Source organism: Ranitomeya imitator, chromosome 8 (assembly GCF_032444005.1).
Source record: "Ranitomeya imitator isolate aRanImi1 chromosome 8, aRanImi1.pri, whole genome shotgun sequence".
In the NCBI taxonomy this organism is placed as follows: domain Eukaryota; kingdom Metazoa; phylum Chordata; class Amphibia; order Anura; family Dendrobatidae; genus Ranitomeya; species Ranitomeya imitator.
The window spans coordinates 154834638-154850351 of record NC_091289.1 but is presented as its reverse complement, the minus strand read 5'-3'; the positions used below and the strand labels follow the sequence as shown (position 1 = coordinate 154850351).

At 44.4% G+C, this 15714-nt stretch overlaps 3 protein-coding genes across 4 annotated transcripts in view; 2 read left to right on the top strand and 1 right to left on the bottom strand.

The window, feature by feature from the left end:
* ARHGAP29 (Rho GTPase activating protein 29) overlaps window positions 1-15714 on the top strand; it is a 149973-nt gene that overhangs the window by 81603 nt on the left and 52656 nt on the right. For both annotated transcript variants that reach the window (XM_069737673.1, XM_069737672.1), the window contains exon 3: window positions 12649-12792. In XM_069737673.1, coding sequence (XP_069593774.1) covers window positions 12649-12792 — 144 coding nt within the window. The remainder of the gene's footprint in view (window positions 1-12648; window positions 12793-15714) is intronic.
* On the bottom strand, window positions 3227-6697 carry LOC138648166 (uncharacterized). The gene is made up of 2 exons (XM_069737671.1): window positions 5917-6697; window positions 3227-3476 (listed from the first exon to the last, which is right to left on the bottom strand). The coding sequence occupies exons 1-2, from the start codon at window positions 6649-6651 to the stop codon at window positions 3462-3464; spliced, it is 750 nt and encodes a 249-aa protein (XP_069593772.1). The 5' UTR covers window positions 6652-6697; the 3' UTR covers window positions 3227-3461.
* Window positions 7508-11287, top strand: LOC138648165 (uncharacterized). The gene is made up of 2 exons (XM_069737670.1): window positions 7508-8545; window positions 10986-11287. The coding sequence occupies exons 1-2, from the start codon at window positions 7811-7813 to the stop codon at window positions 10998-11000; spliced, it is 750 nt and encodes a 249-aa protein (XP_069593771.1). The 5' UTR covers window positions 7508-7810; the 3' UTR covers window positions 11001-11287.

Sequence of the window (15714 nt, the reverse complement as noted above, 5' to 3'; positions counted from 1 at the left end):
AAGCTATAGCTTTCAATGTATGGCAAACAATAAATGACTTGCCGCCCGCTTTCCCCAGTGGAGGCGGATCTCAGTAGTTTATGATATTTTTAGAATATGTTGCAGATGTTGCCACGTGATCTGTTATACATGGATGCTATTAAGAGCTCATTCAGTGCAGTTCATGTGACGTGATGGTGTTTTTTTGCCTTTTCTTTCTTTAAGTGTTAACAGAGGTGAAATGTCTGTAATTTATAATGTACTGTAAGGCAGCATCTCTTGTACTATTAGTATTAGCACTTTTTTACACCCTTAAAGATGACTGATCAGTAATTCTGAGCGAGCTTTTACAGTAATAGTCAGTTTAGTCACTGCTCGACGTTTCCATCTTGTCAGTCTACGAATCTTCTCTTATGCTGTAATCCACACTCTACACCTACGAGAACATCGTATGCAGGCCAAAGATTAAAGGGGTGGCCTCAAGTTCATATACGGGTACAATTGCAATTTAGTTCTTGTAATAACAATATACGGTACTTATACTCCTATATTAAAAAAAAATTCCATTCTCGAACAGAGGGATTTATAGAGTTTATGGCATACAGCTTATTGCCTACATTAAAGTTGTCAAACTTTATCCCAAAATTCTACGTGCCTGCAGACCCGAGAACCCCTACAGCGCGTGACCAAGATTCTCGAGCGCCGGCGGTAAGACGGAGCGGTCGTGTGAACACAAGTATGTGATAGGCACACTTCCAGCCTCATTACGACTAGACGTGCGCGGCCTCAGATCTATACACTTGTAAACTTCACCAGCTTTCAGATCTCGGTTTGTCAAGTGTCACCAGTCTCCAAATATGAAGAACATGCACGGTTCCTGTAATGTGTCCATGATCTGCTGTACTTCAGTGTTTTCCTTTTCGTGCTGCTCACATCTCGCCCTCCTCGGTCTCGCAGGCATGTCTGTGATATGTTTGTGGTATTTGTCATCTGCCCGCAGCACAAAGGTCTAAATTTACTGTGTGCGGCTTCCTCTAAGTTTCTCTACAATTACAAGTTTTTGTTTTACTTCACTTGTCCTGACGAGTTCCTATTTTAAGCAGTTGGTACAATGCCCTATTCATAACTAAATTAGGGGATACGCTAGCTAGCACTTAGGTCTTCACAGCACATTTTAGGTTTCTGTTCTCCCACTCTTTGCACCCAGAGCAAAACTCAAAGTATTCAACAGCATTCTGCAGTGCTAGCGCCAAACTCCGCACGGTATCGCCTCAAGGCATGGTTCACATCAACTTTTAGCCACACGCCACTGGCTCCGTTGGGACTTGCATCTGAAGCCCTGAAAAATTGGATTCAGGCTTAGACCATTGACTTTAATGAAGTAGCCTCAGTCACTTTGTGCTCTGTCGGACATCGTTTTCAAACTATTTGAGGCAGGCATCAAATGTCATTGACTGCATCTTGCTGCCTTCCTCAAATAGGTCCAAAACTTACAAGATACAAAATGAGCAAAAACCCTGCTGTAACTAAATAAGTAAAAGCAAAAGTGCATTTAAATAACACAGGGTTCTTATTAATACGGTTTTTGATCAAAAATAGCATAAAAGCCATCACACCATCGACAAGGTGACCCTGATCGGGGACGGTCCTACGCTGTCTAATATTAAAAACCTTACCATGTGTCAGGGTTGACCTCAGTGTGTGAATTTTGGGGCAGACAAAAGGACTGGGCCCGACCAGTGGACACCAGTTTAGGGAATCCTTTAAATATAATTTCCAGCTCAGGAGAGGGAGGCCACACCCCGGCTTGCACAGAATGCAAAAAAATACAAAGAAAAAACACAAAAATTGAGCTTGGGTTAAGTTGTAATACATGCAGCACATAAACACATTTTCATGAACCATACTGCATGTATACCAACTTAAACCAAGATCAATTTTTGTGTGTTTTTTCTGCCTCACATATGTGCATGCCGCAGAAAATGATATGCGACAGAGCGCAAAATCACTCCACTTGCTTCATTAAAGTCAATGGCCCTGTTAGTGGAGACTAGTGATGATCGAGCGTGCTCGGATATGGTGTTATCCGTCCGTGCTCAGGTGTTAATAGAGTATTTTTGGCCTGCTCGAAATATGTTTGAGTCACCGCGGCCGCATGTCTCGTGCAACACATGCAGGGATTGCCTAGCAAACAATTCCTACAGCGAGGGGGAGGAGGTGAGCTGTTACCTTCATCTGTTGTAAATGGTGAGTTCCACATTATCACCTGTATACAGAGGAGTTAACCTTTCATTGTAATCCTGTCTGCGAGGATAATGAAGAAAAAGAACCCAGCACTCAACTGATGCTTTAGTGCAATTTTAATCGTAGTAGTACCCAATAAACGTTTCGGTCCTTGAATGGACCTTCGTCAGTAACTACATGTGAAAACCAAAAACAAGTGTAAACAAAAATTACAGAAAATAAAGTTGCATACAAAATAAAGTATATACAAGGTATTTTGGAAAAGGACAATAGCATCGATACAAAACTCTGGTCAATCTATACATAGAGTATATGCTGGGGAGAAAATAACCCGAATATCTAGGCTGAATTATGTTCCACTCAGGATGAAATAAGGAGAGATACACCAGAAAGATGATAGTGGGAGAGGAGGTACATACCGTACTGTAGAATAATAGAATAGACCGTATGGTCATAGGGTACAAAAAAGCAGCGTCTGTAAGTGTAAGAAAGTCCCATAAAATTCCCATGGACCGGTAAGCACAGGGTGTCAGGGGATATAAGGTAAAACATACCTTATGTGTGAGTCAGATAGGAGCGGTACTGTGGGTGGATAATGAAAAAGAAATTACATGCCGAAAAAAAAAAAAAAAAAAAAAAAAAAAAAAAAAAAAAAAAAAATTACATACAGCAAAAACCGGCCGATCAGAGAAACGCTCTAGTGCAGGGGATTTACCTGAGGAGACCGAGCTGGATGGTGGTGCTGTCAGACGCGGTGTCCACCGCTAGTCTGATCAGAAGTAAGTGCGGCCGCCATCTTATAAGAAAGGGGCGGGACAAGCCAGCTCCAACAGCCAATCAGCGGCTGGGTGGCAGACAGGAAGTGACGGCGTGCTGTGAGGACTACCTCAGTGTGCAGCTCAATGAGAGTTCCTGTGTATGGTAACCGGAAGTGACATCACGTTGTCATAGGGATAGGGCAATACAATGGAAAAAAAAAAAAAAAAAAAAAAAAAAAAAAAAAACAAACACGAGCGCTGCGGAAAGCGCGGCAAGGAGAAAGTAGAAAAGGAATGAAAATACAGGCAACATAGGACAAGTGATATGGAGCTGAAGTGCCTATACGGAGATGATATGCTGGGTGAACAATCTCCATGGTGATAGGTGCTCCTATGGTCTATAGGTCTGATTAGTGATATGATCAGCTAGGTGAGGATAACCAGCTTGGTCCAGTGAGGTGTGCGGGTAGACCGAAGTGATCAGTACAGACGACTCTAGAGGTAAAAGAAAGGAAGAATTAGACAATGGTAAAAATTGCATCAATGACTTACAATGGAAAAAAATAACAAAACCAGGAAGATAGAAGAAGTCCGTAATGACCTGTGGGAAAATAACATGATACCACATTGCAGGGCAAATCACCCGATAGTACCATACAGTCTCAGAGAAAAGAGGCTAGATCATAGTCTCTATTGAGTCCCAATGGGTGGAGGGTCTCCAATGTGTGGATCCAAAACGCTTCCCTCCGCTTTAGGCGAGCAACCCGATCACCACCCCGCCGGATGGGGGGGATATGTTCTATTACCTGGAACTGTAGCTGTGAGATATTATGACCCAAATTATGGAAGTGGAGGGGGATGGGTAACAACAGGTTCTTACAGCGGACCGTGGATTTATGTTTGGAAATCCGATCGCGAATAGGTTGCGTTGTTTCACCTATGTATAGAAGTCCACAGGGACATTTGATTAAGTATATAACCCATGATGAAGCGCATGTGAAATACTCCGGGATTCGGAATGACTTTCCAGAGCGAGGATGATGGAAGCGGGGTCCTTTAAGGACATTATGACATTGAGAGCAGTTCAGGCATGGGAAGGTCCCGGTACGTGGACTCTGTAAGAACCGTTGGCGGGGGGATGGAATACCTGATCCCAAGTCTGCCCTGACCAACGAGTCCTTTAAGTTGGGTGGACGTTTGAAACAGGGAAGAAAAGGGTTCTGAAACTCAGTAACGTTGGGGTAACCCTTGGACAGCAGGTGCCAATTCCGGCGTATTGACCTATGTAGAATGTACGCAAACGGGTGATATGAATGAACAAACGGGATCCGATTAGAGGCTCTATTGGGTCGTGGGGTAGGGGGGGCAGCGGCTTTTTCCAGTATCGCTGGCGGGTAACCCCGTTGAGTGAACTTAGAAGCCATTTCCTGGAGGCGGATCGATCTAAGCTCTGTGTCAGACACAATCTTAGAGACCCGATAAAATTGGGACTTAGGTACTGAATTTTTTGTGGCCGGAGGGTGGAAACTCGTAAAATGTAACAAACTGTTACGGTCAGTGCTTTTAGTGTAGAGGTCGGTAGTGAAAGAGCCATCAGGTTGTAGAATGACTAAGGTGTCTAGGAAATTGATCTGTGTAGTACTGTAAGACATGGTGAAAGAGATACCTGGCCAGGCCGTGTTCAGCCAATCGAAGAAGAACGCGAGGGCTTCCAACGAGCCCCCCCATATGCAAAAGACGTCGTCGATGTAACGTTTCCATACAAGGACGTGGTCACGAAATAGTGGGTGAGGGTATATCTGACTCTCCTCAAAATCGGCCATGTAGCAATTAGCATACGGGGGTGCTACGTTGGAGCCCATCGCGGTACCACGGATTTGTAGATAAAAGTCATCCTGGAACAAAAAATAATTACGGGTAAGAATGATGGTTAGTAGGTCAATACACAAGTTGATCTGGTTGGGTAGCAAGCCGGACTGGGTCAGGAGTTTATGGACCGAATTGATGCCTTCTATATGGGGGATAGATGTATACAAGTCTTTTACATCCATTGTTACCAGAATTGAGTGTGGAGGAATGGGACTTATGTCTTTCAGGATGTTAAGGAAGGATCCTGTGTCCAGGATAAAGGATTTTGATGTCCTAATCAATGGGGTGAGAATTTTTTCTAGGTAAATGGCCAGTGGGGAGAGGATAGAGTCGGTAGAGGCGACTATGGGCCTCCCTGGGGGTTTCTCTAAGTTTTTGTGGATTTTGGGAATGGTATAAAATACTGGGGTGATAGGGTGTAGTTTGGTGAGGAAGTCCCGTGTCTTAGGGTCTAAGACCCCTAACTCAATATATTTCAAAAGAGTGTCCGAGATGATTTGACGAGTCACGGATAGGGGGTCATGTGGTAATTTAACATAGATCGTGGGATCACCTAGTTGGCGTTTGATTTCAAGAAGGTAGTCCGATCTATTCATAATCACAAGGGCGCCCCCTTTATCTGCAGGTTTGAAAATGAGGTTGTTGTCGTTTTGTAGGCCCCGTATGGCTTGTCGTTCCATGGGAGAGAGATTGGGGGGAAAAAACAATTTACCCTTTCTGATATCCTCACATAGTAATTTAAATGATTCTTTCACGAAACCTATGAAAGATTCCATGGCGTGTGAGCCTTGGGGAGGTCTGAAATGACTTTTGGTGTAGAGCCCTAGGCTCCGTGAAGAGAGAGGACCGTCAGATGAGCCCGTGGAGGGTAGGGTAGAAGATGATTCGGGAGATGTGGAGAAAAAGGCCTTAAGTCTAAGTGATCGAAAGAATCTCTGAAGATCCATTTCAAGATCAAATGTATGACATTGGTATGATGGACAAAAAGACAAACCCTTCTGCAGGACTTTGTATTCCGCTACACCAAGTAATCTATCAGAGATGTTAATTACCAATGGATTGGTACCTGAGATCTCGTTATCCTCCCTTGGGCCGAGTCTCCTCCTATGTCCGTGGCCGCGCCTCGTGGTCTTCTTCTCGGGAAACGTTGTCGTTGGCCTAAAAAACGGGGTGGAAGTGTGGCAGGGGTACCCAACTCCTGTTCTGAGCCTGATGTTGAGTAGTCGAGGGAGGTACGCTGGGCCTGGCGAGATGGGTTTCGACGTCCGGCATAATTGTCCTGCCATCTGTATACCTGTTGGCGCTCGTAGTCCTCCGTGTCCCTATTGAATTTGCTACGTTTTCTGTCCTCTGTCTCCCGTCGGTGCTTCTCGATGTTTCTGGATATTTGGTCCTTGAGGGTAATCAGTTCCTCGGGGGTCCCAGATGAAGACAGTTGAGCCTCGATGGATTTGATGGTCTCGGAGCTTGTGGAGATCGCTTTCTGCAGGTGCTCAATCGTCAGGGTAATAATGTCGAAAGAACATTTATTTAATATTTGTTCATATCTGGTGCAATACTCGGGAGAGTCCCGAAACAGTGTGGGACGTAGTGGAACCCGTAGACCCCTAGGGATCCGTTGTGCTCGAAGATACTCAGAGAGTGTGGCACAGTGAAGTTCGATGTTGGTAAAGTGACGGAGTTCCCTTTCTAGATCTCTCCCCCTTGCTTCCCTAGGAGGGATTTTTAAAAAATCGCTACTGAAAGTGGAACGTGCCAGGATATTCGAGGTCTCCTCAGCATTATAGGAGAATGTGGACATGACCCGTCAGTGTGCAATCACGTAGGGGAAGATTATCAGATACAAAAACCGTGTGCAGCTCCATATCACTTGTCCTATGTTGCCTGTATTTTCATTCCTTTTCTACTTTCTCCTTGCCGCGCTTTCCGCAGCGCTCGTGTTTGTTTTTTTTTTTTTTTTTTTTTTTTTTTTTTTTTTCCATTGTATTGCCCTATCCCTATGACAACGTGATGTCACTTCCGGTTACCATACACAGGAACTCTCATTGAGCTGCACACTGAGGTAGTCCTCACAGCACGCCGTCACTTCCTGTCTGCCACCCAGCCGCTGATTGGCTGTTGGAGCTGGCTTGTCCCGCCCCTTTCTTATAAGATGGCGGCCGCACTTACTTCTGATCAGACTAGCGGTGGACACCGCGTCTGACAGCACCACCATCCAGCTCGGTCTCCTCAGGTAAATCCCCTGCACTAGAGCGTTTCTCTGATCGGCCGGTTTTTGCTGTATGTAATTTTTTTTTTTTTTTTTTTTCGGCATGTAATTTCTTTTTCATTATCCACCCACAGTACCGCTCCTATCTGACTCACACATAAGGTATGTTTTACCTTATATCCCCTGACACCCTGTGCTTACCGGTCCATGGGAATTTTATGGGACTTTCTTACACTTACAGACGCTGCTTTTTTGTACCCTATGACCATACGGTCTATTCTATTATTCTACAGTACGGTATGTACCTCCTCTCCCACTATCATCTTTCTGGTGTATCTCTCCTTATTTCATCCTGAGTGGAACATAATTCAGCCTAGATATTCGGGTTATTTTCTCCCCAGCATATACTCTATGTATAGATTGACCAGAGTTTTGTATCGATGCTATTGTCCTTTTCCAAAATACCTTGTATATACTTTATTTTGTATGCAACTTTATTTTCTGTAATTTTTGTTTACACTTGTTTTTGGTTTTCACATGTAGTTACTGACGAAGGTCCATTCAAGGACCGAAACGTTTATTGGGTACTACTACGATTAAAATTGCACTAAAGCATCAGTTGAGTGCTGGGTTCTTTTTCTTTATAGTCTATGAAGGTGTGGGAACCTAACCTAGCACCATTCTTCTCCAGTAGTGCACACGGTTTTTGTATCTGATAATCTTCCCCTACGTGATTGCACACTGACGGGTCATGTCCACATTCTCCTATAATGCTGAGGAGACCTCGAATATCCTGGCACGTTCCACTTTCAGTAGCGATTTTTTAAAAATCCCTCCTAGGGAAGCAAGGGGGAGAGATCTAGAAAGGGAACTCCGTCACTTTACCAACATCGAACTTCACTGTGCCACACTCTCTGAGTATCTTCGAGCACAACGGATCCCTAGGGGTCTACGGGTTCCACTACGTCCCACACTGTTTCGGGACTCTCCCGAGTATTGCACCAGATATGAACAAATATTAAATAAATGTTCTTTCGACATTATTACCCTGACGATTGAGCACCTGCAGAAAGCGATCTCCACAAGCTCCGAGACCATCAAATCCATCGAGGCTCAACTGTCTTCATCTGGGACCCCCGAGGAACTGATTACCCTCAAGGACCAAATATCCAGAAACATCGAGAAGCACCGACGGGAGACAGAGGACAGAAAACGTAGCAAATTCAATAGGGACACGGAGGACTACGAGCGCCAACAGGTATACAGATGGCAGGACAATTATGCCGGACGTCGAAACCCATCTCGCCAGGCCCAGCGTACCTCCCTCGACTACTCAACATCAGGCTCAGAACAGGAGTTGGGTACCCCTGCCACACTTCCACCCCGTTTTTTAGGCCAACGACAACGTTTCCCGAGAAGAAGACCACGAGGCGCGGCCACGGACATAGGAGGAGACTCGGCCCAAGGGAGGATAACGAGATCTCAGGTACCAATCCATTGGTAATTAACATCTCTGATAGATTACTTGGTGTAGCGGAATACAAAGTCCTGCAGAAGGGTTTGTCTTTTTGTCCATCATACCAATGTCATACATTTGATCTTGAAATGGATCTTCAGAGATTCTTTCGATCACTTAGACTTAAGGCCTTTTTCTCCACATCTCCCGAATCATCTTCTACCCTACCCTCCACGGGCTCATCTGACGGTCCTCTCTCTTCACGGAGCCTAGGGCTCTACACCAAAAGTCATTTCAGACCTCCCCAAGGCTCACACGCCATGGAATCTTTCATAGGTTTCGTGAAAGAATCATTTAAATTACTATGTGAGGATATCAGAAAGGGTAAATTGTTTTTTCCCCCCAATCTCTCTCCCATGGAACGACAAGCCATACGGGGCCTACAAAACGACAACAACCTCATTTTCAAACCTGCAGATAAAGGGGGCGCCCTTGTGATTATGAATAGATCGGACTACCTTCTTGAAATCAAACGCCAACTAGGTGATCCCACGATCTATGTTAAATTACCACATGACCCCCTATCCGTGACTCGTCAAATCATCTCGGACACTCTTTTGAAATATATTGAGTTAGGGGTCTTAGACCCTAAGACACGGGACTTCCTCACCAAACTACACCCTATCACCCCAGTATTTTATACCATTCCCAAAATCCACAAAAACTTAGAGAAACCCCCAGGGAGGCCCATAGTCGCCTCTACCGACTCTATCCTCTCCCCACTGGCCATTTACCTAGAAAAAATTCTCACCCCATTGATTAGGACATCAAAATCCTTTATCCTGGACACAGGATCCTTCCTTAACATCCTGAAAGACATAAGTCCCATTCCTCCACACTCAATTCTGGTAACAATGGATGTAAAAGACTTGTATACATCTATCCCCCATATAGAAGGCATCAATTCGGTCCATAAACTCCTGACCCAGTCCGGCTTGCTACCCAACCAGATCAACTTGTGTATTGACCTACTAACCATCATTCTTACCCGTAATTATTTTTTGTTCCAGGATGACTTTTATCTACAAATCCGTGGTACCGCGATGGGCTCCAACGTAGCACCCCCGTATGCTAATTGCTACATGGCCGATTTTGAGGAGAGTCAGATATACCCTCACCCACTATTTCGTGACCACGTCCTTGTATGGAAACGTTACATCGACGACGTCTTTTGCATATGGGGGGGCTCGTTGGAAGCCCTCGCGTTCTTCTTCGATTGGCTGAACACGGCCTGGCCAGGTATCTCTTTCACCATGTCTTACAGTACTACACAGATCAATTTCCTAGACACCTTAGTCATTCTACAACCTGATGGCTCTTTCACTACCGACCTCTACACTAAAAGCACTGACCGTAACAGTTTGTTACATTTTACGAGTTTCCACCCTCCGGCCACAAAAAATTCAGTACCTAAGTCCCAATTTTATCGGGTCTCTAAGATTGTGTCTGACACAGAGCTTAGATCGATCCGCCTCCAGGAAATGGCTTCTAAGTTCACTCAACGGGGTTACCCGCCAGCGATACTGGAAAAAGCCGCTGCCCCCCCTACCCCACGACCCAATAGAGCCTCTAATCGGATCCCGTTTGTTCATTCATATCACCCGTTTGCGTACATTCTACATAGGTCAATACGCCGGAATTGGCACCTGCTGTCCAAGGGTTACCCCAACGTTACTGAGTTTCAGAACCCTTTTCTTCCCTGTTTCAAACGTCCACCCAACTTAAAGGACTCGTTGGTCAGGGCAGACTTGGGATCAGGTATTCCATCCCCCCGCCAACGGTTCTTACAGAGTCCACGTACCGGGACCTTCCCATGCCTGAACTGCTCTCAATGTCATAATGTCCTTAAAGGACCCCGCTTCCATCATCCTCGCTCTGGAAAGTCATTCCGAATCCCGGAGTATTTCACATGCGCTTCATCATGGGTTATATACTTAATCAAATGTCCCTGTGGACTTCTATACATAGGTGAAACAACGCAACCTATTCGCGATCGGATTTCCAAACATAAATCCACGGTCCGCTGTAAGAACCTGTTGTTACCCATCCCCCTCCACTTCCATAATTTGGGTCATAATATCTCACAGCTACAGTTCCAGGTAATAGAACATATCCCCCCCATCCGGCGGGGTGGTGATCGGGTTGCTCGCCTAAAGCGGAGGGAAGCGTTTTGGATCCACACATTGGAGACCCTCCACCCATTGGGACTCAATAGAGACTATGATCTAGCCTCTTTTCTCTGAGACTGTATGGTACTATCGGGTGATTTGCCCTGCAATGTGGTATCATGTTATTTTCCCACAGGTCATTACGGACTTCTTCTATCTTCCTGGTTTTGTTATTTTTTTCCATTGTAAGTCATTGATGCAATTTTTACCATTGTCTAATTCTTCCTTTCTTTTACCTCTAGAGTCGTCTGTACTGATCACTTCGGTCTACCCGCACACCTCACTGGACCAAGCTGGTTATCCTCACCTAGCTGATCATATCACTAATCAGACCTATAGACCATAGGAGCACCTATCACCATGGAGATTGTTCACCCAGCATATCATCTCCGTATAGGCACTTCAGCTCCATATCACTTGTCCTATGTTGCCTGTATTTTCATTCCTTTTCTACTTTCTCCTTGCCGCGCTTTCCGCAGCGCTCGTGTTTGTTTTTTTTTTTTTTTTTTTTTTTTTTTTTTTTTTTTTTTTTTTTTTTTTTTTTTCCATTGTATTGCCCTATCCCTATGACAACGTGATGTCACTTCCGGTTACCATACACAGGAACTCTCATTGAGCTGCACACTGAGGTAGTCCTCACAGCACGCCGTCACTTCCTGTCTGCCACCCAGCCGCTGATTGGCTGTTGGAGCTGGCTTGTCCCGCCCCTTTCTTATAAGATGGCGGCCGCACTTACTTCTGATCAGACTAGCGGTGGACACCGCGTCTGACAGCACCACCATCCAGCTCGGTCTCCTCAGGTAAATCCCCTGCACTAGAGCGTTTCTCTGATCGGCCGGTTTTTGCTGTATGTAATTTTTTTTTTTTTTTTTTTTTTTTTTTTTTTTTTTTTTTTTTTTTTTTTTCGGCATGTAATTTCTTTTTCATTATCCACCCACAGTACCGCTCCTATCTGACTCACACATAAGGTATGTTTTACCTTATATCCCCTGACACCCTGTGCTTACCGGTCCATGGGAATTTTATGGGACTTTCTTACACTTACAGACGCTGCTTTTTTGTACCCTATGACCATACGGTCTATTCTATTATTCTACAGTACGGTATGTACCTCCTCTCCCACTATCATCTTTCTGGTGTATCTCTCCTTATTTCATCCTGAGTGGAACATAATTCAGCCTAGATATTCGGGTTATTTTCTCCCCAGCATATACTCTATGTATAGATTGACCAGAGTTTTGTATCGATGCTATTGTCCTTTTCCAAAATACCTTGTATATACTTTATTTTGTATGCAACTTTATTTTCTGTAATTTTTGTTTACACTTGTTTTTGGTTTTCACATGTAGTTACTGACGAAGGTCCATTCAAGGACCGAAACGTTTATTGGGTACTACTACGATTAAAATTGCACTAAAGCATCAGTTGAGTGCTGGGTTCTTTTTCTTTATAGTCTATGAAGGTGTGGGAACCTAACCTAGCACCATTCTTCTCCAGTAGTGCACACGGTTTTTGTATCTGCGAGGATAATGAGACTGCTGTATTTGATAATGCGGAGTGGTCTGTACAGAACTGCCTTGTATGACGCTCAGTGGTCAAAGTGAAAACTAGAAGATTTCAGGATTCTTTTAATATCGATAGTGACATGAGAAATGGAAAAATAAAAAAAAGTAATGTAGCTAGTAAGCACATGTACAGATCTGTGTATCCATGGTTACAGACTACAAAACCCCTGTGTGTAGTCTGACTGTGCTGTCATGTATTACTCCCTTACATTTTTTAGTTTACTTTCTGTTTCCCCTCCAAAATTCCCCAAATATTGTGTGCTGTACCTAAAGCTTTCTCACTGCAATCTCCGCTGACTCGGTCTAAACATTTCATGGACTTCTGTCTTTTATCTTTCAGAGAATCAGGATAGCTTACACCATGTTGTACACGAGCGTCTGGGGGAGCTGCTGCGTGTGCTGAAAGGGGTGATCAGCAAACACCAAACTCTAAATTCCGTGGATATTCTCGGCGCTGCCGGGACGGTGATCGCTAAAGTGAAAGGTGAGCAGCGGGCTATGCGTGCTGGGCCGGCCGGCGTCCTGCCATAACCATTACATTAGTGGAGTACAAGGAGAGCGGCCCAGAAATAGATTCATGAGCTCAGCGGTGACAAATTTGTAAGAACAGGATATTGTCACATCCTGTCTTGTATCTGAGCATGGAGCTTACTTTTTACTGTAAGATAACCATCAACGTCAGATGACCGAGCCGACCCTCATCTCTCCACTGAAAACGTACCAAACCGAGCATGTATGCGTAAGGGAAGGTTGGCAGGAATAGGTGTCTGCTATATGTGCCTGATATAATCATTTGCCGTTTTCTTGTAATTTTTCAATGCCCTGACTATGGACAGTCATGCTGCTAGGTGGTGAAGGAGGGCATGGAAGGTCTCATTTTAACACAGAACCAAAAAACTTGAGATTTTTGCTCTGAGCGTGCCATCAGCCATTCTGTAAAAAGTGTAAACTTCCCTGTTCTGGTTTGCGGTCAGTATCCGTGTCAGTCATAAGAGGTGAAGTATTTATGGTCAGATTCTTTTTCACTGTTCTTGGAATGAGTAAAAAAATAAATACAATGAATTGAAGAACTTCTTTCCCTTGGCATCAGTATCTGGACTTGGGTTGCTTGACAACTTATCGAAGTGAAGTATTAATCTCTGTGAGCGGGTATAGCCCAAACTTGATATTGTTCAGGAACCAATTGGATTGCTGTTATTAATGTCTCGGTGATCCAGCGATGGTTGGCAGAATACAGATGTGATCTTAATACCATACTGAATATATCACTGATATTGGGGGGAAAAAAACATCCAAAAGTGCAGTGAGAGCACCCTCTTACCTCAGCACCCCTGTGATCTCCAGTATCAGATCAAATAGACATGGTAAACGGTAGTATGAGCAGCCTCTTCCTACCTCAGCACCCATGGTATCTTGAGTATTAGATCAAGTAGATATGGTGGACAGCAGTGTGAGCAGCCTCTTCTTACCGCAACACCACTGGTATTTCCAGTGTTAGATCAAGTAGACATGGTTGAGAGCAGTGTGAGTCGCCTCCTCTTACCTCAACACCACTGGTATCTCTAGTATCAGCTCAAATAGACATGGTGGACAGCAGTGTGAGCAGCATCTTCTTACCTCAGCACTCTGAGGATCTCCAGTTTTAAATCAAATAGGCATGGTGGACAGCAGTGTGAGAAGTCTCTTCTTACCTAAGCACTCTGGGGATCTCCAGTATTGGATCAGATTGACATGGCGGACAGCAGTGTGAGCAGCCTCTTCTTACCTCAGCACTCTGGGGATCTCCAGTATTCGATCAGATAGACATGGTGGACAGCAGTGTGAGCAGCCTCTTCTTACCTCAGCACTCCTGGGATCTCCAGTATTGGATCAGATAGACATGGTGGACAGCAGTGTGAGAAGTCTCTTCTTACCTCAGCACTCCTGGGATCTCCAGTATTGGATCAGATAGACATGGTGGACAGCAGTGTGAGCAGCATCTTCTTACATCAGCACCCCTGGGATCTCAGGCATTATTTTAGTATATCCACTGTGAGCACATTCTGCTACACAGGAAGGGAGGGGGCAGAGCCTCCTACTGCACATGCTCACAGGCACCTGTGCTATTAACATTCTATGACCGTTTTCTTTCTCCTACTGTAACAAGAGGGCGGCCAATTTCGTTGTATAGTGACTACCTCCCTAGACAAAACAAATGTGATTTGCTCATTGAACCTATTGAGGAATATATTTATACTGACGCTACCTAAAGTTCTATTTTTTAAAATTCTCAAAGAGCCCCTTAAACTATTGGTCATCTCATCATTTATTTGACCTAAAACCTCCCCCCCCCTCACCCCCCCTTTTACCACCACCCTGACCTCATACAGTAGAACCAAATTGCATTTGTTGTGTATGGAAAGAGGGGAAGAAGCTTCCGCCACTCATCTCCCGTGGGGCCCTATCCCTCATTGTCTATGGGACTGCCGCAGAGAGCTGAGCACTCTATCTCCACCAGTCCTATAAACAATAACTTGGTTATTTGAATCAATCCCTTCAACCTACCACTACTTATTCTTATACCCCCTCTACTATGTAAAGTTTTTTTTCTTTTAGCAATCTGTGACCCATCGCTCCGTTCTGCATGTAGTTTGCGCCATTCAAGTTTTCGTTCTTTCTTTTCCTGAGTGTGATTGATCACCAGGAACTAGGTCATAAGAGCAGAAAAATCACTTTGCAATGATCTTATCTCCAACTGGTTCTAGCGAGCAGAAGAAAAAGTCCAGTCCTATTGGCGTAGAGCTTCTAAAGAGCGGACATGTTTTACATAGTTATGGCACGGCCGGTACACCGCCAAGTGTCATCCATTATCATGCGGGCTGAGATTCCATCCATCACATAACTATTATCCAGGAAGACAGTTCAGGTGTTTTGCTCTTCTAGACTTTTGCAGTACAAACTGGTTGATAATGTGGTGTTGGAACAGTGATCTAGAGCCGTTACCAGCAGATTCCTTCTTATAAAGCGTGTACCGCTGGTGAGTGTTTATGTATTATAGCGGTATATTTACTGGTTATTGTTATTATAACAATAGCAGACCGCATAAGGATGTTATCCAAGTGTTGTCTTTTTTTTTTTTTTTTTTTTCTCACTGATCCATAGGCTTGCATCGGAGATTTTGATCCAAAACTTGGATCAATATTGGACACGTCTCCTTGCTTTTGGGTGGACCACGGAGTCCGAGGAAAATATCGGACATGTGAATGAAACCATAGACTATCATAGATCCGAGTGCCATCCCTGAAAAACACATCTAGTACTCGTATGAGAGAAACTGAAGTCTGAATAAGCCCTAATCTTTCTTTTTTTTTTTCTGCTTGAGCCATGAACAAATGCTTCAGCACGGTCTCCTGTAACTTGCCATTGC

Excerpts from the sequence above, each read along its gene's own strand:
- LOC138648166 (XM_069737671.1), bottom strand. The coding sequence starts at position 6,651 with ATGTCCACATTCTCCTATAATGCTGAGGAGACCTCGAATATCCTGGCA.
- LOC138648165 (XM_069737670.1), top strand. The coding sequence starts at position 7,811 with ATGTCCACATTCTCCTATAATGCTGAGGAGACCTCGAATATCCTGGCA.